The following is a 25117-nucleotide window of genomic DNA, read 5'->3' on the forward strand; positions in this document are numbered from 1 at the left end:
TAGATCTAGAGCTTTTAGTGTTTCACTCATTGCAATAATGCATTGGGGAATGGTGCCATTTATGAAATTATTAGACTAGTCTAGAACATAAAAGAGATGTAGCATTGCATATTGATTCATGGATTTGCCCATGGAATTTATTGCTTGAAAGAGATAAGAAAGGATGAGCAAAGTTGGTCCATGACAAGTGCAGAACTGGTATTACAAAGCTAAAATTATTTTATGACAAGTCTAGATACCAAAAAAAAAAAAAATGGTAGGGGAGATCGAAGTTGCCCCAGGAGTTGGTTGGAGCTAAGGTCTAGGACACATAATGAGCGAAGACTGAGTAAAGGTCCTTCAAGTTAGTAGAGAGATTTAACTTAAAGAGGGACGCTGGAACACTCCCTTCGATTGAATTGTGACACAAATTCAGGTCCACTAGACCCTGAATCTCATTCTAGTGACTGGAAATAATCTGACCTGTCAAATGGTTGTGAGAAAGATCTATCCTGGTTAGTCTCTTTGCCTAGCTGAATGATAAAGAGAGGCATTGGAAAGTAATATCGAGATTGCTAATGGTCATGTTTAGTGTCCCTATTATCGAATACAGTGACCATATATGAAACAGACAAGCATTATATTTCCATTCTACAAAAGAACCTCTCTACATGTTACATTTCTATGAAAAGAGGGACAAATAAACTTTGTATTCTTAAGGCTACTGTGTATACCATATAGGATAGCAGAAAAACTTCATCAAGTATTTCTGATTTCACCTCAAAGCTGTATACCATATAGTTAAGTAATGCAGGTCAGCTAGATGCTCTTCTGTATTCTTTTGGATTCACCGCATCTTCAACAAAGCTGCCAATGCCTTAGCTAAATGGGGTCTTAGTGTAACTCCAGTTACCTATTCTCTTTTGGCAATCTGCCAAATGAGTGCTCTGCTCTCAGAAGGGTTTGTTAGCTGTTTTGGTGCTGCTGTTAGCCCTTTTCTTACAGAGCAAGCAGTAAAAAAAGACAATTATGAGTTGACAAAATTAACTGAACCACCCTTACAGGACAACACGCAATGAGCTTATGATTGTCTGATTGCCAAGTGTAAGGCTAATTCACCTTTTATACATCCTTGTATAACAATTGATACTTCGGTATTCGCTCTGGTGGCAGAGGGCAATTCACAATCAGCTTGCCTTTCATGGCCCCTCTATATATTGCCTACAAGAATGTTAAGACGGGAAAAAACATTATGCATCCTTGAACCATACAAACATCTAGAAGCATCGGTCATTTACAAGAAAGTTATTTACATATTATCCTTTATACAAGCAAGGAGTGTATTACATAAGAAATAATTATGACAAATAGTTCTTAAAAAAAAAAACTGTTATAAAGAAAAATAGAGTTGCAATGTTTCCTAAAGGTGACCCAAATTTGCTATTGACCATAGAGTAACATTTCAGGTCCTACCAAAGCTAGTTACCATTACATTTTGTTTGTCCATTAGTTAGGGTGTGTTCTACTTTCTTAGCTTATGCCACAAAGTTATAAATAAAGATGTGAATAAAGAAATGCTACCGCTAAATCTGCAATGTTGCCCAAAGATATACCAGACTTTCCACAGAACCATACAGCAATGCACTTCTTGTCACATTAAACATTTTTTCTATTGAGAGAGTTATGTTGTAGGCCAGATGCCAATGCCACAACAAATATTAAGTGCTAGGGCTGATGCTTGCCTCATCAATTTAGTCAATGAAGTTTTCCCATATTTAATCTAGCACCTAAAACCCTCCAACTTTTAATTTTCAAGTATCCAATATTACAGCTGAAAAGAAAGTTTTCCCTTGCTCTCATTTTAAGCAACAAAAGTCTTTCCCACAATTGATTCAGCACCCGAGATACCATTGATAAGATCATAGTTGTAGTATAAATTTCAAGTACTCCACCTCTATTGCTCAAAAGAAAATACTTAAAATAAACTTTGCGCAAAATCATGATTCAGAACAGAGGACTTAGTCTTGTGATTAACTCTACAAAGATTGGTGAAAAGAAAAGGTCTTCTGGATATTGATGTCACTGCAAGGCAAGGTAATTCGCAACAAAACCTATGAAGAATTACATTTATGCATGTGCTAATGGAGATTGGAAGCAGCTTAAAATTGTTTCAGTACAAGAAAAACTAGTTTCACACAAGCATAAAAAGAAAATGATTTTTCACTCCAATGAAAGACTAGAATTTATATAACTGACAGCCTTAAAATCATTCAGTTTCTGAGGAGCTACATATACCTCTACAACATCAATAAAATCCTGCTTCTTCTGAAATGCGCCACCCATTTAGTGTGATCTGCATTCCTGCAAACCAAAGAAAATTAACACAAGAATCTGAATTTTAAGTCCCTAAATTCTTAGCTGCATGACATCATTTTCAGAATACAAGCTTTTAGCTTATAATTTTAGTTCAGAAACATATTCACATTCTTCAAGGGCATCATCACATATTTGCAATGATGGTAAAATTCATAACATTATAATACCTACACAGATTCACCCATTGCATACAAAAATACAATGTGATGGAGACTATAGTAAGAAAAAAATTCCACATCAGCTCAAAAGAAATTACTGCAAACTAATTTAGGGAAGGAAATTGTAACACGTTTGTGAAATTCCAATGAAAAGGAGATCTTGATGCAAACTTTGTTTGAAATTCAATTGCAAGAGATCTATTTAATTGTTCCACTCATCTTCCAGAAGCCCAATCACCATGTTTCACAGAAAACTTACAAGTCTAAGCAAAAAAAAGAAAAATAACAGGACTAAAATGAAATATGAAAAAACATTTTCCCTTTAATTTTATTTTACTTCATTGTACGTGTATTGAAATTAGTCTAGTATAGGGAAGGTACTTCATAAAAGCGCTGCTCTTAATTATTTTTTAAAAATAGAAAAAGAAAAAGAAAAAAGAAGAGAAAACAATCACACACATTAATTACAAGAACTCACAGTTTATAGTTCAAAATATATGATAAAAATACTACTAGTCAGCAGTATTAGAAAGGGTTTTTAGACATCCAACTCAGTTGTTGGAATAATTTTTTATAACAAAAAAAAAAAAAAAAAAAACAGTCATCATATGTATAATTTCTCAAAATAAATGCAGAATTACATTACTGGAAGATAATCCATGTACTCAAATAATTATATAAAATCACAATATCCAACCTAGAGTTTTCTTAAAAATAAATAATAGCAACAATAAAAAAATTAAGAATAGGGGGGAAGATAATCCATGTACCCAAAATCCATTTTCATGTGATGAGCATTGAAAAAGAAAACTGTTGAAGGTATGAAAGTAATGTCAAAATACTTGACATAAACTTGAATTTCATTGGAATCAATATCTACAAGTGCTACACTTGCAAATTTGGATACCTCCCGAGCAGATTTAGAAAGCTGCATTGAGAAAAACAAATGAGTTCATTCACTTCATAATATTTGGAATAAATAAAAACTCAAAGAGAGAGAGAAGTGGCATACAACGTCATCAAGTTGAAGGCAGACAGGATCAGAAGCACGGCCAAAGCGGAGGACAAGGACCTTGTCAATGGTGTCTCTGATGATTGTGTCCACCTCTTGTTTCTTTGTCAGCACCGTCAATAGGTAACTACTCATTCTCTCCACTTCAAGATTTTGGGGCTCGTCTGTTATATTGTCATTTTTTTTTCAGGCCAAAGATTACTTATATAAAAATAAAAGTATAGTATCATATTCCACTATGTAGAAGAAAAACTTATAAATAAACAATAAATATTTCTAGTATTTTTCCCCAACGTCCCATTCCAAGGATGCAAAGTGCAGAAGGTAATGGCATCTCAAGAAATATAGAGATGTTGTATATAATTACAAATTAAAAATAAATTGAGATTCCTAACCAAGTTCTCATAGTCTAATATTTTACCTAAATATCAATTATAACCATTGAACATATCCAAATTCTTCCCATAAAAAGTAAACACTTGGTACTTTTTTTCTCATAAAAAATAACAATAATAATATAAGCATTTATTAATATGATCAATAAGATATACAATAAATTCAAATTCAAATTTTTACCCAAATTATAGTTCATCGCATGTGATCAAATGGCATTGAACAACCAAAAGAAAAATAGTCAAAAGAAATACAACGTGTAAATTACCAAAGAAATTGGAAAAAGCTTGTTGAACCATATTTATATTAATGAAATGACATATTAGAAAGCAAATTTAAAGATAATAATATTATTGATGATCAAAGCATAATACGAGCAAAGAGCCTAAGAAGACTCAAGACACCAGCAGAAAGAGAGTATACTAAAGTCTGCAAAGAGGCATGAAAACCCATTAAAATCAGCTAACACCAACTCGAGCTAAAGACAGCATAGAGAAAGAAGAAGCCAAATTAGTAATATTTATCTTTATAAGTAAAAGTCCACTGGGACTTTATTCGTATCTTCATGAATGACTTGCATAAAACAAAATTGAAGACATGGTTTGGATGTTTGGTACTTTGGCATCAAATTAAAATGAAAAGTTTTGGAATTTCATACAGTATTGGAGAGATTCCCTCGGAAATCTGTCAACAGAGAGAGAAGAAAGCTCCAGGTCTCGCTGGAGCTGCCTTTGCGTTGTGGTGAAGAGAGAGTTTCACTGATAGAGAAAGCAAATTCGGGAGGAAGGGAGCATAAGGAAGAGCGAGAGACGGAGAGGGTGCAGAGCTCGGCCCCAGAGAGAGAGAGAGAGAGAGAGAAGATGAGAAGAGAATAAAAAATTAACTCGCCTATATAGCTATAAGTTTATAAATATAGCCATATAGTGTGTTAAAAATTACAGAATTAGTAGTATTAAGTATTATATTTATATTCCCTCAAAAAAAAAAAAGTATTATATTTATAAATATTTATAAAGATTGTGTCAAAACTCCATATAAAAATGATGCTATTATTTTTCTTACCGGTTACTCAAAAAATTGTTTTAATGTTATTTCCTCTAAATCATAGCAATTTTCTACTCAAAAAAAATTTATAAAAATTTCTATGTTCTTAACCATTAGCATTACTCCATTTAAGGGTCACATCTTAAATCCTATATCAAATGATAAGAAATTCTTATCATATAGAATTGGTTTTAGAACTAGAAGTTGTGATATAGGATTTAAGATAGAGAAATGTTATATTCATAATATTTTTACAACACTTTCACAACAAATCTAAGTCGCAGGTTATTACGGATTGTTATTGGTGGGACAAAAAAATCGTTTCAATGGTAGATTCAAATTATAACCAATAAAAACTAACCATTGTGATTTGTTATGAAAGTGTTATAAATTAACAAGAATTTCATATCATACTACATCATGACTTCTAAAACCAATTCTTAAATTAAAAATTGGTTTTAGTAGTTGTGGTGTGGCAAAGCGGAATGCCCATGCCGCCATATATATACAACTGCAATACACTAAACCAAGTTAGAGAAATTGCAGTTGTGGACTTTGGAGAAGAAATTAGTGTGTTTTACCAAAAATAAAATAAAAGAATGGCAATGAGTGTATTTCACTACCTGTCAATAATCTACCTAGGCTTGATGGGATCTCCAGTCCAAGTCTAACCATGAATTTTGCGAGAGTTTTAAGCCTTCTTTCTCATCTTTCATGAGTTCCACAATCATGGTGAGAAGTTTTGCTTCCAAAATTCTATGATACTGTATTATTTTTTTACTTGGGCACTGACATTTCATTGGTTCTATATCATATCTATGTGCATCTCAATAGAGGATATATAACTTCTCTATTTAAATTTACCAGTTCAATTCCCATGCAATTTTTACTTTTCATAATTCTTCTTTAAATTCACCATTTTAATTCACAAGTAAATGATTAGATTTCAAGCAACAACATCTTTGAAGCTTAGACAAATAAATAATCAACTTATCCCAAAGCAAAAGTATCAATTGGTGCCATTTGATGAGCTGAAACATCTTGCTGACAAAGAGGTTTCAAAATGTTTAAAATGAGTTTTTTTTTTTATCATTTTTAGAAAAAAATTTATAATCTATATTTGGTTTTTGATTTATTAATTAATTTATAAAACTTGATAGTTACAACGGGGAGGGGCGATTTGAATCTTAGATGCCTCCATTAAAAACATCAAAAAAAGATTGTTGAGCTATAAGATTCTTGGCTTTTTTGATAAAAGGTTGGTCTTACATGATATGCATTTATCATTAACATAAATTAGCTTTTTTCTTTTACATGTGATTTTATATCTACAATAAGTTTTTTCATTTATTTAATATATATTTAATATTTTAAATATTTATTTAACTTATATATAATTCTTGATTAAGTTGCATAATACTCTAGCATTTGAAAAATAAAAGTAATGTCCTTGTATTGAAAACTTTAGACATGGCCCAATTCCATCTGTTATAAATTATAATTTCAGACAAACAAAAGGAAGTAGAAAATTTTCTAATATATAGAATTGCCGATTAAAATCTCAAGCTAGTTGTAATTGAAAACAGCTTATTTTAATATAATCTTAAAATAATGTTCATTGCGAATATGAAATAGTACAAACATCTTACCTGACAAAGCTCATGCCTAATTGCTTGGATACATTTTTATTTTGCTCTTATAATGAAAGCGAAAAGGAAAAGAAAATAGTACAAACATCTTCCAGTACCTAATGCCTCCGCCCCGCATTCCTTTGTGCTTGGATTCCACGGTATTGTTTTCCTCCAAGGTACAGCTGTGGGAAGATCTTGAATAAAATGTCATCAATGTGCTTGCAATATCGAATCCTCCACCTCTTACAAAACACAATCGGCCAAATGATCATCCCAAAGCCAAAAACAAATCCCAGCTCTACACTTAAGAAATTCCAGTCAATCAAAGGCCGAGAATTTGAGTGATTATCTTTAAATGTTGGAGGTGGCGAGCTTGGCTTTGCAGATGTGCATGTTGTCTTCAAAGGGGACCCACATAATCCTTTGTTCCCTTCATAGGAAGTTTCCGAAAATGTTGCAAATTGCTTGATGTATGGAATTGGCCCAACTAGTTGATTAAATGAGAGGTTCAATACTGAAAGGAAAGTAAGACTATCTGCAAGTTGCACAGGGATTTCCTTTGTAAGCTTGTTGCTTGATAGATCTAGTGACTCAAGTTGAGTTAATTTTCCCAGAGATGTTGGGATTCGGCCTATGAAAGCATTGTGTGACAAGTTGAGAATATGCAAGGATTTGAGCACTCCTATTTCTTCTGGTATTGGCCCTTCAAGATTGTTGCATGAAATGTCAATTGAAGTGAAAATAGTAAGAATCTTCACCAATTCCATCACCTGACCTTTGATGGTAATTGTTATTACATCTTGATAATAACCTCTACTTTCAAAATGGAGGTAATTGAGCTTTGGCTGGGACTCGTTATTAGCCATCATAGCCTTTGAATAAGCTAAGGCTTTTATAGACAGCTTACCACCAAAGTTGTTTGAAGATAGGTCTACAATTTGAACCTTCGGCCAACCTGCATTTGATCCTTCACAACCAACAGATCCATAAAAATTGTTTGATTGTAAGACAAGGACTTGCAAATTGGATAAGTCCTTCAAGTAACATGGGAAGGCATCATGTATCTGGTTGTTCCCAATGTCCAATACCTCCAAATTTGTGCAATTTGCAAGAGACTTTGGCATCACTCCTTCGAGTAGGTTTTTATTGAGATTCAGAGTTTGTAAACTACAATTTTCTGGAAATGTATCAGGTATTTTGCCAATGAGGTTGTTTCTTCTTAGATCTAGAATCCTTAGATTTTTGCTCATTGCAATGAAGCATTGTGGAATGGTACCATTGATGGAATTATGAGAAAAATCTAGCATTTGAATAGATGTGGCATTGCATATTGATTCAGGGATATGCCCTTGGAATTTATTGCTTGAAAGAGATAAGAAAGAACCTTGATAATTGTAGGTATTCCACGACGAGTCCAGAGAAGGAATAGTAGAGGTGAAATTATTCCATTACAAGTCCAGATAATTAAAAAATGATAGGGGTGTTGGGAGTTGCCCCTAGAGTTGGTTGGAGCGAAGGTCTAGAAAAGACAATGTAGTAGGAAAATTGAGTAAAGGTCCAGTTGGGTATCTCTCCATGTATTTGGTTATTTGAAAGATCTAGATTTAATAAAGTGGTATGGTTTATCCAGAAATTAGGAAATGTTTTCAACTTGCAAGAAGCCAATTGCAATGTCACAATTTGGTCGAAGGTGTAATTAGTTCGATTGTGTTCAATCAATAAGCTATTGTAAGAAAGATCAAGCATTGAAAGATTTCTCAACTGTTGAAACACATCCAACTGAAAGGAGCCACTAAAGTTGTTTGAAGAAAGTTGGAGAGTTTGAAGACCTCGGAGTTCAAGGACAGACATGGGTATTGGCCCTTCCAAGTTGTTGTTACTCAAATCAAGGGCCTGCAGTAAGAAAGAAGAAACGTTGGAAAATTCATGGAGTTGACCAGAAAATTGGTTGTTGCTAAGTTCCAATCTGAGCAATAATGGAAGGGAAAAAAGGGTCGTTGGAATATCTCCTTCAAGCAAATTGAAACACAATATAAGTTCAACTAGACTTTGAAGATCTTCCCAGTGAGTGAAAGTAATTTGCCCTGTCAAATTATTAAAAGAAAGATTTATCTTGGTCATATTCTTTGCCATGTTGAATGATGGAACTGGTCCTGTGAAGTTGTTAGATGATATGTCCAAATAAACCAATTGAGTGAGATTTGCAATAGAGCTTGGGATTGATCCATTGAAATTGCAAAATGAAAGATCAATTCTGGAAAGCATTTTAAGATTACCGATAGAATCTGGTAGTGTCCCTGAAAATTTTGTTTCATGAAGCAGCAGTGACTGAAGAGAACCATTTGGATGAAATTCTGGCAAGGAACCTTGAAGTAGGTAATTATTTGATAAGTCTATCATCTGCAGTGTTGGAACCTGGAAGATATGTTTTGGAAATTGTCCACTGATTCCACAAAAACTGAGACACAAGGTCGTTAAATTTCTGAAACATGCAAAAAAGTCAGGAATTGGAGCAGAAAAATAGTTATAGTCTAGACGAATAACTGGGAGGGATTGAAGCTTCTGTAAGGAGGAATCAAGAGGTCCCCGAACAGGGGCATAGCCAGGAATAAATACTTGGGGGGGCCGGGTTGTAACAAAGATATACTAAATATAATTCTTAAGTCTATTGGATACAAAGTTATCAACTTTCATATATCATCATATACTTGAACATGTTGGAAATTCAACCGAAATTCCAAACTTGTGAGAAACAAAAAAATAGAGAAAACAAAATGATGGCCATTTGCTCTCCCTTCGACTCATCCTGGGCTTCATCAACAAGAATGCAAAATTTTGCATCCCCAATTTCTTCACGAATAGCATTTCACACATTATTAGCAAGAATATGCAAAATCTCCTTTTGAATTGTGGGTGATGTATATTTGGCATTTCCTGGAGCATTTTCCAAGACAACACTAGCTACTTTGTCATTGAAAGTTGATGTGAATTTTATCAATTCAATAAAATTACCTTTATTTTTTGAATCAAGGCTTTCATCATGACCTCTAAAAGCACAAGCTTGGAATGCTAGCCATCGAGCACACTCTATTGAGGTTTTGAGCCACAACCAATTATTCTCTAATTCTTTTGACATTTGTTTCTCAATTAGCTTGTCAATATGTCGTGAATAATTCTTTAAATCCTCACAACATTTCACAACAATTTTATGTGAGGAGTTTGGTTATTTCCTATATGACAAATTAAAGGACAATTCATTCCATCTTTCACCTTTTTCCAATTATTAAAACCTATTAAAATGAATGCATCTGATCCGGGATAACCAATTGGTTTCTTACTAAAAGGTAGCAAAGTAGACAATATATCGCATCCATTGAAGGTGAGTATTCCAACCAATCCTTATGGGAATCAAACCATAAAGGTTGAAATCGACGATGATGAGTATCATCATTGTATGGATAGTCTATATTTTTAGGTTGATGTGGACCTTCTTTGAGATAAGCTCATCGGATTTCATCTTGTTTGTTGATAGGAAATTCATATATTTGTTTACGTGATCCTGAATCATGATCTATCTCTTCAAATTGAAGTTTTGGACATTTGGAGGGGTGTTCATCAGGCATTGAAGTATTAATATTTGTTTCTACGGCCATAGGTATCCTAATTTATGAATTGCTAACATTTTTTTCTTAAAGAATACATCAATTGTTTTTCATTTGCTTATAATTCTTTTAGCTTTAAGAATATGACTCAAAAATTAACCTGAAAAGAATTTTAAAAAATAAAATTTTAATTAGAAATTTTTACTTAGTTATATGAATGTTATTCATACTTAAGAAAAAAAAAACAAAAATTCCACTATAATTTAAACAGTCAACCCATTTTTAATACAACTTTAATTAATAATAACCCCTCAAACAAAAACAAAAATAATTTAATTAATTTGTCTTTTATAATGTATTGGTTAATTTAATTATATAGCTTTAATTATTGTTGTTTAGCGTAACAATAAACTATATTACTTTAATTTGTTATATTATTTAGTTCCTTGTACACATTACACTAAAATAGCCAAACATTATACATCCTATGTTCAGCAAAATAATTAAAGCAGTGTAATGTGCAGCACATTACACTGCTTTTATTATTATTTACTACCCGGCCCATGTGCCCATCAGCCCATCTACCCCCACCCCACTCAACAGACAAGCACAAGCTGTCCCTTAATCACAACCTGCCAATCAGAAAATTTCACAATCATAGTACACATTACACATTTACACTAAAAGACAATCAATATCACCTACACCAACACACACTGACCAACAGCAAGTCAGCAACGGATAAGACAAAGGCAAAAAGAAAAATAAATTTAAAGAGTAAAGTTGTAAAGATTGGTTCTCCAAAAAAAAAAAAAAAAAAGAGTAAAGAAACTAAAGATTCGGCAGCCAATCAGAGTCTTACAGTTTAAAAGGGAGAGAGATACTGAGTTAGACAACTAAGACTAGAATAAAAAGAGAGAGACATCAAACATTCATTTTCATTTCATATTTTTCATCTCAAAGAGAGAGAGAGAGAGAGTCAGAGAGAAAAAGAGAGAGAAATACCTTGACGCTAAGCACTGGAGCAGCCGAGACGCCGAGACGAGACTGACCTGCAAGCTGCGATATACGATCTGATACGAGGTCATGAGGGGCAAGCAATGAGCGACGGCTAGATAAGGATGACGAGCGACGGAGCGAGCTAAGCCTGCGAGCGACGGTCGACGTGACCGTCTCACCGTGGGTAACTGGGTTTGGTTTGCTCTGTATTGGGTTTTTTTTTTTTTTTTGATAAACACCTCTATATTGCAATATTGGGTAATGGGGTTTGGTTTGATTTTGCTTTATATAGGCTGTATTGGGGATTGGTTTTCTCTGCAACGACGTGACCGTGGTTTGATTTCTGATTTGCTCTGTACTGTTTTTTTTTTTTTTTTTTTTTTGGGGGTGTATGTGTTCTTTGTTTGGCAAAGAAGGAGGAAAGTGAGAAAAGAAAGAAATTTTTTGGATCTTACGTTTTTGTTTACAAGAATCAACTCAATCCAACAAAGCACACTAGTTGTATTAGGCTGAGATTATTTCTAATCAAATTAAAATAGTACCCCAAAGAAGGGGCCAAAAAAAAAANTTTCTTTTTTCCTCTAAACTATTTGTCATACTGATTTCTAATGCAATACACTCCTTGCTTGTATGAAGGACAATATGTAAATAACTTTCATCTTGTAAATGGCTGATGCTTCTAGATGTTTGTATAAATCAAGGATGCATAATGTTTTTTACTGTCTTTACATTCTTGTAGGCCATATATAGTGGGGCCATGAAAGGCAAGCTGATAGTGAGTTGCCCTCTGCCACCAGAGTGAATACCGAAGTATCAATTGTTATACAAGGATGTATAAAAGGTGAATTAGCCTTACACTCGGCAAACAGACAATAATAAGCTCACTGCATGTTGTCCTGTAAGGATGGTTTAGTTAATTTTGTCAACTCATAATTGTCTTTTTTTACTTTTTGATCTGCAAGAAAAGAAAGGCTAGCAGCAGCACTGAAAACAACTAGCAAACCCTCCTGAGAACAGAACTCACAGTTGGCAGATTGCCAAAAAGAGAATATAGGGGGCTGGAGTTACACTAAGACCCCGTTTAGCTAAGGCATTGGAAGCTTTGTTGAAGTTGCTGTGAATCCAACAGAATACAGAAGAGCTTCTAGCTGACCTAAATAAATTAACTATATGGTGTACAGCTTCCAGGTGAAATCAGAAATAATTGATGAAGCTTTTCTGCTATCCTATATGGTGTACACACTGGCCTAAAGAATACAAAGTATATTGAGTATGAAGAATACCAGGTTGACCAATCATATAGATTTTTATCAGTCAATAATTTTGCAATTTCTCCAGAGCTTTCAAGCTGTTGCAGATTCTTTTGAGCCTCGACAGATTACGTCTTTTGCTCCCTCATCTTCTCAACCTACTCAGCAAACCATCTGGAGATACTAATGCCGCCTGACCCAACCAGACCTGAAAATGCCAATGCCCATTTTCCTCTTATTTTTTGGTAGTTGTTATTTATTTATTTATAACAAGACACTAGCTTGGAAATTATAATTGTATATAACTATTTGAGTTCATGGATTATCTTCCGGGAATGTAACTCTGCATCTATTTTAAGAAATTATACATATCAAGACTGTTTTTTTCTTGGTTGTTTATTATAGAATTATTCTAACAACAGAGTTGGATGTCTAAAAAGCGCTTTCTAATGTGTGCGATTCTCTCTCTCTCTCTCTCTCTTCCCTTTTAAGAAAAAAAAAATTAAGAGCTTTGCTTTTATGAAGTAAACTGAACTAATTTCAATACACTTACGGTGAAGTAAATAAAATTAAAGGGGGAAATGTTTTTTCATATTTCATTTTGTTTGCTAAGACCTGTAAGGTTCCTGTGAAACATGCGTAAATGTACTACTTCATAGGTTTTGTTGTGAGTTATTTACCTTACAATACTTTACCCTGCAGTCACATCATATCCAGAAGGCCTTTTCTTTTCATCAGTCCTTTGTAGATCTTATCAACTGTATCTCGGGTGCTGAATCAATTTGGGAAAGACTTTACCTCTTAAAATGAAAAGGTGAGGGGAAATCTTTCTTTTCAGCTGTAGATATTGGATACTTAAAAATTAAAAGTTGAAGGAGTTTTAGGTGCTAGATTAATATGGGAAAAACTTCATTGAATGAATTGGTGAGGCAAGCGTCAGCCATAGCAGTTAATATTTGTTGTGGCATTGGCATATGGCCTATAGCACAACTCTCTCAATAGAAAAAATGTGTAATGTGACAATGAGTTCATTGCTGTATGGTTGAGTGGAAAGTCCGGTATATCATTGGGCAACATTGCAGAGTTAATGGTATCATTTCTTTCTTCACATCTTTAATTAAAACTTTTGTAAAAAAACAAAATAAAAACCCCACTACAACCTCAATCCTAATCATAGGTAATTCAAAACTAATTAAAACTTAGTAAACTTGCGTATGGATTCAGCTAAAAAATAAAAGGTAAGCTTGCGTATGGAACGGCTCCTACTAGGAGATTGTTTTAATTGTTAGTAGAATATCACAGCAAAAGAATTGAGGACTCATTGGAATATGGAAAGGGGGGGACTTAAAAGCACAAGTGTTGGGGGAACCTCCGCATTCCCACTTGTACAATTTTGTCAAAGTTTAGCAATTATCATTAGTGAAAATGCAACAAGTGAAGACCATTTTTTTTTTGGCATGTTGGTTGCTGCATAAAATTGAAAATGCTACAAGTGAAGACCACTTTTTTTGTTTTGTGTTTTTTTTTTTTTACCTGTTTATTGGTTGAAGTATATCTTCGGAAGTATTACTAGCGAAGCATCTATCAAGTCTATAACTTCCTTCATTTTTCTTTTTTTACAGATAAAATTTGAGAAAATTTTGATGGATTTTGAAAGAGACTCTGATATTATGAGAGAGCTCTGATATCTTTTAGAGAGAAAATCTAGAAGAAGAAGAAATAGAAAAAAAACTGAATTTTATTATATCAAATAGATTACATCAGATCCCCTATTATATAGGGTCCTTAATCCTAACTGATTTGGAACTAACTACTCTAACAGAATACATACACGTGGACATTATTATAACTAATCCTATATTTAAACCAGTGATGCTAAACTACATACAGAATTACAATAACACTGCAAGACTACAAAAGACTACAAGTCGTTTAAGCTTCTATATTGATAGAATCACCATCCTTCTTTACATCCCCCCTCAAACGAAGGGGAGAAGACCCCATGAGTTTGTAGGACAAAGCATGAAACCGAGGAGAGGGCAAGCCTTTAGTGAATATATCAGCCAGTTGATCCAAGGTTGAAATGTACTTGATAACCATATCTCTATTCAACACCTTCTCTCGAACAAAATGATAATCAACCTCTATATGTTTAGTTCTGGCATGAAAGATAGGATTTGAGGCCAAAGCAAGGGCTGAAACATTGTCACACCATAAAATAGGAGGGTGATGCAAATAAACTCCTAAGTCCTTGAGAAGCATACGCAACCAATATAACTCAGCTGTAGTTTGAGCTAGAGACCTGTATTCAGCTTCTGTAGAGGACCGAGACACAACAGCCTGCTTCTTAGCAGACCAGGTGATAGGAGAGTTGCCCAAGAAAACAATCATGCTAGCAATGGACCTTCTATCAATAGGATCCCCTGCCCAATCAGCATCACAATAAGCTGAAAGGGTGAGAGAACTAGGCCTAAAATAAATCCCCCTATGCAATGTACCCATCAAGTACCTCAAAATCCTTTTAGCAGCAACAAGATGGAGTTGAGAAGGCTTGCTCATAAACTGACAGGCCTTCTGGACAGCATAACTCAAGTCAGGCCTAGTGAATGTCAAGTATTGCAAAGCACCAACAAGACTTCTATAGGCTGTTGGATCAGAGAGAAGAGGACTAACAGCAAGAGCATGAGATTGAGGAGATGCACACGGATTAGAACAAGGTTTACAGTCCATCATATGAAATTTGGACAACAAATCTTTGGCATATTTGGACTGATGTACAAAAATACCATCACCAGAATACTCAATCTGCAACCCCAGAAAGTAGTGTAAAGGACCTAAATCCTTAAGAGCAAATGAAACTCCAAGTTGAGAAATAATATCAGCAACAAGGACCTTATCACTACCAGTAATAATGATGTCATCCACATACAAAAGTAAGTAAACAACTTGCTTGGAATGAATGAGAATGAACAAATTACTGTCTGCACAAGAAGCATGAAACCCCAGATGGAAGAGCTGAGTTGTAAAGCTGTCAAACCAAGCCCTAGGAGCTTGTTTCAGGCCATAGATTGCTTTGTGCAATAGACAAACATGATTAGGATTGGAGATATCCTTGTAACCAGGGGCTGGCTCATATAAACCTCCTCTTGCAGCACTCCATGAAGAAAAGCATTAGAGACATCTAACTGCCTTAGAGACCAACCAAACTGAACAGCCAAAGCTAGAATAATCCTCACAGTTGTAGGCTTAACCACTGGACTAAAAGTTTCAGCATAGTCTAGACCATATTGTTGTAAGTAACCCTTAGCAACAAGTCTAGCCTTGAATCTAGCAATAGAACCATCACTATTCTTCTTAACCTTGTACACCCATTTACACCCCACAACATTTTTCTTAGGTGGCAAAGGAACTAAGGACCAAGTATGTTGCTGTTGCAAACTAGTAAACTCAGAATCCATGGCTTGAACCCAATGAGAAAACTTAGAAGCAATAGAATAGGAAGGAGGCTCAGTGCAACTGTAATAAGTCTGAACAGTGAACACCTTAGGCTTAGAAATACCATTCTTGGACCTGGTAAGCATAGGATGGGCATTTGTGGTCACAGGGACAGGTGTAGGGACAGAAATAGAAAGGCTAGGAACAGCAGTGGAGCCAGATAGACTAGATTCAAGGGAAACAGGACAAGAATTGAAAGATGGAGCAGAAGAAGAATGCTCAGAACAAGCAGGGGACTCAGCTGAACTAGAAGTAGAAGAAGAAATAGGACTGAACTGAGAAATGGCCAAGGAAGACAATGGAGGAAAAGAAAACCACACATCAGAGGACAAAGGAGTAGGGAAGAGGAAGGTGGCTCAGCACTAGAAACAAGAAGACTAGGAAAAACAGACTCATCAAAGACACAATGACATGAAATGTAAATTTTGCTAGTAGCAACATCCAAGCAAATATATCCTTTGTACTGAGGAGGATAACCAAGAAAAATACATTGCTTAGATTTAGGATCAAACTTATGAGAGGCATAGGGTCTCAACAAAGGATAACAAGCACAACCAAAAGTTCTTAAAGCATGAAGGGGTGGTGTGTGACCATACAGTTTCTCCCAAGGAGAAACAAATTTCAAAACAGAAGATGGAAGTCTATTCAATAGGTACATAGTAGTAACAAAAGCATAAGACCAATAAGAGTGAGAGAGATTGGAATGGTGAAGCATGGATAAAGCACTCTCCAGAATTTGTCTGTGCTTCCTCTCAGCAACACCATTCTGTTGAGGAGAGTAAGGACAGGAAAATTGATGGAGAATACCATGTTCTAAGCAAAAAGACTTAAATTTGGCATTAACAAACTCACCCCCACCATCTGATCTTAGTGTTCATGATGAAAATTTGGATCATTGAACATCGTTGCCTTTTCTCTGCATCGTTGAGCACCGCCTAGGTGGTGGGAAATGAAAGAACCAAGATGCTCCACTCCACCATAGCAGAGAGCCGAGCATGAGCCATACTTGGATATGGAAAATTAATGAATGACACAAGAGACTGAAAGAGTAGATGAAAGGCAAACCAAATAGAAGATGCTCTAAGCGCAATAATGTTTAGTACAGTAGAATTTTATACTATTATCACTTTTTCTTATAAATAAGCTGGAGGGCTATATCTGGTAAATGAAGTCCACGCGGTACATGTTTAGTTCACATTGGTCTCTTCTCCTCAACCCACAGAAAAGAAAAATGAATTTCACCACTTTTACAAAGTAACAATCTTTTTTATATGGGAAAATACAGCACACACACACACTCTATTACATACAATTTTATAAAATCCATCAAAATTTTCTCAAATTTTATCTGTAAAAAAAGAAAAATGAAGGAAGTTATAGACTTGATAGATGCTTCGCTAGTAATACTTCCGAAGATATACTTCAACCAATAAACAGGTAAAAAAAAAAAAACACAAAACAAAAAAAGTGGTCTTCACTTGTAGCATTTTCAATTTTATGCAGCAACCAACATGCCAAAAAAAAAATGGTCTTCACTTGTTGCATTTTCACTAATGATAATTGCTAAACTTTGACAAAATTGTACAAGTGGGAATGCGGAGGTTCCCCCAACACTTGTGCTTTTAAGTCCCCCCCTTTCCATATTCCAATGAGTCCTCAATTCTTTTGCTGTGATATTCTACTAACAATTAAAACAATCTCCTAGTAGGAGCCGTTCCATACGCAAGCTTACCTTTTATTTTTTAGCTGAATCCATACGCAAGTTTACTAAGTTTTAATTAGTTTTGAATTACCTATGATTAGGATTGAGGTTGTAGTGGGGTTTTTATTTTGTTTTTTTACAAAAATTTTAATTAAAGATGTGAAGAAAGAAATGATACCATTAACTCTGCAATGTTGCCCAATGAACTCATTGTCACATTACACATTTTTTCTATTGAGAGAGTTGTGCTATAGGCCAAAAGAAAGATTTCCCCTCGCCTTTTCATTTTAAGAGGTAAAGTCTTTCCCAAATTGATTCAGCACCCGAGATACAGTTGATAAGATCTATAAAGGACGGATGAAAAGAAAAGGCCTTCTGGATATGATGTGACTGCAGGGTAAAGTATTGTAAGGTAAATAACTCACAACAAAACCTATGAAGTAGTACATTTACGCATGTTTCACAGGAACCTTACAGGTCTTAGCAAACAAAATGAAATATGAAAAAACATTTCCCCCTTTAATTTTATTTACTTCATTGTAAGTGTATTGAAATTAGTTCAGTTTACTTCATAAAAGCAAAGCTCTTAATTTTTTTTTTCTTAAAAGGGAAGAGAGAGAGAGAGAGAGAGAATCGCACACATTAGAAAGCGCTTTTTAGACATCCAACTCTGTTGTTAGAATAATTCTATAATAAACAACCAAGAAAAAAACAGTCTTGATATGTATAATTTCTTAAAATAGATGCAGAGTTACATTCCCGGAAGATAATCCATGAACTCAAATAGTTATATACAATTATAATTTCCAAGCTAGTGTCTTGTTATAAATAAATAAATAACAACTACCAAAAAATAAGAGGAAAATGGGCATTGGCATTTTCAGGTCTGGTTGGGTCAGGCGGCATTAGTATCTCCAGATGGTTTGCTGAGTAGGTTGAGAAGATGAGGGAGCAAAAGACGTAATCTGTTGAGGCTCAAAAGAATCTGCAACAGCTTGAAAGCTCTGGAGAAATTGCAAAATTATTGACTGATAAAAATCTATATGATTGGTCAACCTGGTATTCTTCATACTCAATATACTTTGTATTCTTTAGGCCAGTGTGTACACCATATAGGATAGCAGAAAAGCTTCATCAATTATTTCTGATTTCACCTGGAAGCTGTACACCATATAGTTAATTTATTTAGGTCAGCTAGAAGCTCTTCTGTATTCTGTTGGATTCACAGCAACTTCAACAAAGCTTCCAATGCCTTAGCTAAACGGGGTCTTAGTGTAACTCCAGCCCCCTATATTCTCTTTTTGGCAATCTGCCAACTGTGAGTTCTGTTCTCAGGAGGGTTTGCTAGTTGTTTTCAGTGCTGCTGCTAGCCTTTCTTTTCTTGCAGATCAAAAGGTCAAAAAAGACAATTATGAGTTGACAAAATTAACTGAACCATCGTTACAGGACAACATGTAGTGAGCTTATTATTGTCTGTTTGGCGAGTGTAAGGCTAATTCACCTTTTATACATCCTTGTATAACAATTGATACTTCGGTATTCACTCTGGTGGCAGAGGGCAACTCACTATCAGCTTGCCTTTCATGGCCCCACTATATATGGCCTACAAGAATGTAAAGACAGTAAAAAACATTATGCATCCTTGATTTATACAAACATCTAGAAGCATCAGCCATTTACAAGATGAAAGTTATTTACATATTGTCCTTCATACAAGCAAGGAGTGTATTACATTAGAAATCAGTATGACAAATAGTTTAGAGGAAAAAAGAAAAAAAATTTATATATATATATATATTGTATAAAGAACAATAGAGTTGCAATGTTTCCTAAAGGTGACCCAGATCTGCAATTGATCAAAGAGTAATATTTCTTGTCCAAGTAAAGTTAGTCACCATCACATTTTGTTTGTCCATTATTTTGGGACTGTTTTACTTTCTTAGCTTATTACACAAAGTTTAAATAAAGATGTGAAGAAAGAAATGCTACCACTATATCTGCAATGTTGCCCAAAGATATACCAGACTTTCCACACAACCATACAGCAGCGTACTTCTTGTTACATAACACAATTTTTTCTGTTGAGAGAGCTATGCCGTAGGCCATATGCCAATGCCACAACAAATATTAACTGCTAGGGCGGATGCTTGCCTCACCAATTTAGTTAATGAAGTTTTCCCATATTAATCTAGCACCTATAACACCTCCAACTTTTGATTTTCAAGTATCCAACATCTACAGCTGAAAAGAAAGTTTTCCCGGTGTCATCATTTTAAGCGATAAAAGTCTTTCCCACATAGATTTAGCACCCAAGATACCATTGATAAGTCCATAGTTGTAGTTTAAAATTTCAAGTATTCCACCTCTACTGCTCAAAAGAAAATACTTTAAATAAACTTTGCTGCAAAATCATGATTCAGAACAGAGGAATTAGTCTTACGATTAACTCTACAAAGGACTGGTGAAAAGAAAAGATCTTCTGGATATTGTTGTCACTGCAAGGCAAGGTAACTCACAACAAAACCTATGAAGTATTACATTTATGCATGTGCTAATGGAAATTGGAAGCAGCTTAAAATTGTTTCAGTAACATGGCAGACTAGTTTCACACAAGAATTAAAAAAAATAAAAATTTCACTCCAATGGCAAGACTAGCAATTTATGTAACTAACAGCCTTAAAATCATTCAGTTTCTGAGGAGCTACGCATACCTCAACAACATCAATAAAATCCTGCTTCTTGTGAAAGGAGCCAACCCATTTAGTGTGATCTGCAGTCCTGCAACCAAAGAAAATTAACACAAGAATCTGATATTTTCAGTCCCTAAATTCTTAACTGCATGACATCATTTTCAGAATACAAGACATTTAGCTTAAAATTTAGTTCATAAACGGATTCTCATTCTTCAAGGGCATGATCAAAATATTTGCAACGTATGATAAAATTCACAACAATATAATACCTACACAGATTCACCCATTGCATACAAAAATTCAATGTGATGGAGACTATTGTAAGAATAAAATTCCACAACAGCGCAAAAGAAATTACTGCAAACCAATTTAGGGAAGAAAATTGTAACAAGTTTGTGAAAGGCCAATGAAAAGGAGGTCTTGATGCAAACTTTGTTTGAGATTCAAGAGCTAGAGATCTAATTAATTGTTCCACTCATCTTCCAGAAGCCCAATTACCATGTTTTACAGGAAACTAACAGGTCTAAGCAAACAAAAAGAAAATTACAAGACTAAAATGAAATATGAAAAAGCATTCCCCTTTAATTTTATTATACTTCATTGTATGTGTATTGAAATTAGTCTAGTACAGGGAAGGTGCTTCATAAAAGCACTGCTGTTAATATATATATATATAGAAAAAAGAAAAAGAAAAAAAGAGAGCGAATTACACACATTAATTATAGGAACTCACAATTTATAGTTCAAACGTTATATATGATACACAGACTACTATCAGCAATATTAGAAAGGGCTTTTTAGAGATCTAGCTCAGTTGCTGAAATAATTATAACAAACAAGAAACCAAAAAATTCATCAATGTATAATTTCTCAAAATAGATGCAGAAGAATTACATTCCTGGAAGATAATCGCTGTTACCCTGTACTCAAATAGTTATATGCAATCATAATATCTGAGCTTGTGTTTTGTTAAAAATCAATAAATAAATAATAACAACAATTAAAAAATAAGAAGAGGGGGAAGGGTACCCAAAATCCATTTTCATGTGATGAGCATTGAAAAAGAAAACTGTTGAAGGTATGAAAGTAATGTCAAAATACTTGACATAAACTTGAATTTCATTGGAATCAATATCTACAAGTGCTACACTTGCAAATTTGGACACCTCCCGAGCCGATTTAGATAGCTGCATAGAGAAAAACAAATTGAGATCGTTCATTTCATAATATTTAGAATAAATAAAAACTCAAATAGAGTGAGAGAGAAGTGGCATACAATGTCGTCAAGTGGAAGGCAGACAGGATCAGAAGCATGGCCAAAGCGGAGGACAAGGACCTTGTCAATGGTGTCTGATGATTGCGTCCACCTCTCGTTTCTTTTCAGCACCATCAATAGGTAACTACTCATTCTCGTTTCTTTTCAGCACCATCAAACAGATTTTGGGGTTCGTCTGTTACATTGTCATTTTTTTCAGGCCAAAGGTTACTTATAAAAAATATTATAGTATCATATTCTAATATGTAGAAGAAAAACTTATAAATAAACAATTAATATTTCTAGGTTTTTTTTTTTTTTTTTTGATATGATACCCCAGATTCAAGGGTGAGCGAAGACTGAAGAAGGGTGTTTGACTTCATTAACAAGACTCTGAGATTGTCACTGTACTCTAGATTTAAGAAATTAGTTGATAGACTTTCTAGCAAGCCATATTATGCTAGAATTATGTACTAATTTGTATTGAAGGTTGAAATGAGATACATGCTCAACTATAATTTGCCACTGCATATCTTTTAATTTGCTTTCTATTATGTCATTTCATTAATATATATATATATATGTGTGTGTGTGTGTGTGTGTGTGTGTATTTATATATGGTTTAACAAGCTTTTTCCAATTTTACTTTGGTAAGGTACGCATATTTCTCTTGACTATTTTTCTTTTTAGTTGTTCAATGCCATTTGATCACACGCAATAATTCAAAATTCAGGTAACAATTTTAATTTCAATTTATTGTATAATCTTATTGATCAGATTAACAAATGCTTATATTATTATAGTTATATTTTTATGAAAAAAAAGTACCAAGTGTTTACTTTTTTGGGAAGAATTAGGATATGTTCAATGGTTATACTTGATATATAGGCAAAATATTAGACTATGAGAACTTGGTTAGGAATCTCAATTTTTTTTAATTTCTAATTATATACAACATCTCTAGATTTCTTGAGATGCTATTACCTTCTGCACTTTACATCCTTGGAATGGGGTGATGAAAAAAAAAAAAAAAAAACCTAGAAATANTGCATATCTGTGTTCTGAGACTTGGAACTGGAACATAAGTTGTTGGTGAAGTACCAATGTGGAAAAGAAACCTCACGGCTCGTCACACTTGGAAGAAAAGGATGATTTGATTTAGTAGGCCTTCAACACTTTCTTTGCTTGTTGAGCAAACTTAAAATTTAAGTTTTTTTTTTTTTTTTGTCCTGCTTGCGTTGTCACAGCACCAAACAGATCATAAAATGTTGTATGTGAACCCATAAGTTTGTTTGGGTTTCTTGATCTTCATGCTATAAGATTTTTCCCCCCTTTTAGTATCCAGAACAATTTTATTACAAGAGCTTTATAGTTTAAGTGTTTAACATGGCAATGAATAATGTGATTGATGCTACATTAATAATATAAGATATTTCTTAATTAAGATATATGAATCATAGCTTTCATAAATGAAAGGGGACGTTAATCAAAAGATAATTACTGCATAAACTTTATGGTGGCCTTCGTGCAGGCAGAATCATGTGTTTATTTTCTCAGGAAGAATGAAAAGGTATCTCTTTTTTTAATGAATCCAAATAATATTATTGATGATCAAAGCATAATTATGCCCATGAAGACTCAAGACACCAGCAGAAAGAGAGTACACAAAAGTCTGCAAAGAGCCATAGAGATGAGCCAAATCAGTAATATTTATCTTTATAAGTAAAAGTCCATTGGGACTTTATTCGTATCTTAATAGATGACTTGCATAAAACAAAATTGAAGACATGGGTTTGGAATGTCATACCGTTTGAGGAGAGACTCCCTGGGAAACCTGAGAAGAAAGCTCTGATTCACTCTTCCCAGGTCTTGCTGGAGCTGATTTTGCGTTGTGGTGAAGAGAGAGTTCATTGATAGAGAAAGCAATTTCGGGAGGAAGGAAGAAAGAGAGACAGAGATAGTGCAGAGCTCGGCCAGACAGAGAGAGAGGATGAGAAAAGAATATAAAATGACTCATCCTCTAAATTTTAGATTATTTAATTAAGATATCTTTATCAATTTGGGCTAATTTTCTTACTAAAAAAAATTCTAAAATATATTTTTTAACTAATTTTTTTAATTTAGAAAATTTGAAGAAAAAATTAAAAATTTAGACAATTAACAGCAACACTTAATAGAAGCTGATGGAAAGACCAAATTGAATAATCTTGAAACTTAAATGATTGAAATGAATAAATGCAAAGTTAGAGGACTGAAATGAATTTTAATGAAACATAGAAGGATTTTGCATGTTAACCAAAAATAATAATTTACTTGTAGCTAAAAATTTATAAGATATTGCAATGTGAATTATTAGTATTATATTTATAAAACTTAATCAAAACTCTATATAAAAATAATGTTATTTACTTATTCCCACTTAACTCATAGCAATTTTAGAAAAAAATTTATAAAAAATTATGTGGTCTTTGCCATTAGCATCACTCCATTTAAAGGTCACATCTTAAATCCTATATCATATAATAAAAATTAGTTCTAGGACTAGAAGTGATTGGTGTGGCAAAATGGAATGGCCATGTATTATGTATATATAACACTAAACCAAGCTAGAGCAATTGCTCTTCTCAAAAAAAAAAAAAAAAAAAAAAAAAAAAGATAATTACTGCATAAACTTTATGGTGGCCTTCGTGCAGGCAGAATCATGTGTTTATTTTCTCAGGAAGAATGAAAAGGTATCTCTTTTTTTAATGAATCCAAATAATATTATTGATGATCAAAGCATAATTATGCCCATGAAGACTCAAGACACCAGCAGAAAGAGAGTACACTCAAGTCTGCAAAGATGCATGAAAACCCATTATATATATAAAATCATCCAATGGGAAAAGAGCCGTAGAGATGACTTGCATAAAACAAAATTGAAGACATGGGTTTGGAATAAAAAGTTTTGGAATGTCATACCGTTTAAGGAGAGATTCCCTGGGAAACCTGAGAAGAAAGCTCTGATTCACTCTTCCCAGGTCTTGCTGGAGCTGATTTTGCGTTGTGGCGAAGAAGAGAGTTCATTGATAGAGAGAGCAATTTCGGGAGGAAGGAAGAAAGAGCGACAGAGATAGTGCAGAGCTCGGCCAGAGAGAGAGAGTGAGAAAAGAACATAAAATGACTCATCCTCTAAATTTTAGTTTATTTAATTAAGATATCTTTATCAATTTCGGCTAATTTTTTTTTTATTAAAAAAATTCTTAAATATGTTTTTTAACTAATTTTTTTAATTTAAAAAATTTGAAGAAAAATTTAAAAACTTGGACAATTAACAGCCACATTTAATAGAAGCTTATGGAAAGACCAAATTGAATAATCTTGAAACTTAAATGATTAAAATAAATAAATACAAAATTAAAGGACTGAAATGAATTTTAATAAAACATAGAAGGTTTTTACATTTTAGCAACCAAAAAAAAAAAAAAAATTACTTGTAGCTAAAAATTTATAAGATATTGCAAGGTAAATTACTAGTATTATATTTAT

At 33.9% G+C, this 25117-nt stretch overlaps 4 protein-coding genes and 1 long non-coding RNA gene across 5 annotated transcripts; 1 reads left to right on the forward strand and 4 right to left on the reverse strand.

The window, feature by feature from the left end:
- Window positions 1–532: 532 nt before the first annotated feature.
- On the reverse strand, window positions 533–23514 carry LOC111999924 (uncharacterized). The gene is given in 6 exon segments (XM_065764341.1): window positions 533–1200; window positions 2275–2318; window positions 2321–2340; window positions 3284–3441; window positions 3526–3689; window positions 23397–23514. Coding segments are annotated over 5 exon segments (456 nt in total). The 5' UTR covers window positions 3661–3689; window positions 23397–23514; the 3' UTR covers window positions 533–1101.
- On the reverse strand, window positions 6710–7900 carry LOC112001149 (receptor-like protein 9DC3). Its single transcript, XM_024033321.1, has one exon. It carries the CDS (start codon window positions 7898–7900, stop codon window positions 6710–6712), a length of 1191 nt encoding a protein of 396 aa, XP_023889089.1.
- Window positions 8058–9729, reverse strand: LOC112001153 (receptor-like protein 6). Its single transcript, XM_065764330.1, has 3 exons — window positions 9606–9729; window positions 9365–9443; window positions 8058–9075 (listed from the first exon to the last, which is right to left on the reverse strand). The coding sequence occupies exons 1-3, from the start codon at window positions 9727–9729 to the stop codon at window positions 8058–8060; spliced, it is 1221 nt and encodes a 406-aa protein (XP_065620402.1).
- On the forward strand, window positions 11782–12831 carry LOC136063656 (uncharacterized). The gene is made up of 2 exons (XR_010625283.1): window positions 11782–12035; window positions 12162–12831. It is a non-coding gene; the product is annotated as an uncharacterized LOC136063656 (long non-coding RNA).
- LOC112031460 (uncharacterized) lies at window positions 19143–23512 on the reverse strand. The gene is given in 5 exon segments (XM_065764342.1): window positions 19143–19244; window positions 20353–20419; window positions 21364–21521; window positions 21611–21785; window positions 23397–23512. Coding segments are annotated over 4 exon segments (456 nt in total). The 5' UTR covers window positions 21743–21785; window positions 23397–23512; the 3' UTR covers window positions 19143–19145.
- Window positions 23515–25117: the final 1603 nt, after the last annotated feature.

This window comes from Quercus suber, unplaced genomic scaffold (assembly GCF_002906115.3).
Source record: "Quercus suber isolate HL8 unplaced genomic scaffold, Cork oak 2.0 scaffold_552, whole genome shotgun sequence".
In the NCBI taxonomy this organism is placed as follows: Eukaryota; Viridiplantae; Streptophyta; class Magnoliopsida; order Fagales; family Fagaceae; genus Quercus; species Quercus suber.

What these genes read in the sequence shown, in the direction of transcription:
- LOC112001153 (XM_065764330.1), bottom strand. Translation starts at nt 9,729, where the DNA reads ATGTCAAAAGAATTAGAGAATAATTGGTTGTGGCTCAAAACCTCAATA. An exon ending in CCTTGATTCAAAAAATAAAG is followed by an intron (nt 9,444 to 9,605) that starts GTAATTTTATTG and finishes CTATTCGTGAAG; the next exon opens with AAATTGGGGATGCAAAATTT. An exon ending in GAGCAAATGGCCATCATTTT is followed by an intron (nt 9,076 to 9,364) that starts GTTTTCTCTATT and finishes TGCATGTTTCAG; the next exon opens with AAATTTAACGACCTTGTGTC.
- LOC112001149 (XM_024033321.1), bottom strand. Translation starts at nt 7,900, where the DNA reads ATGCTAGATTTTTCTCATAATTCCATCAATGGTACCATTCCACAATGC.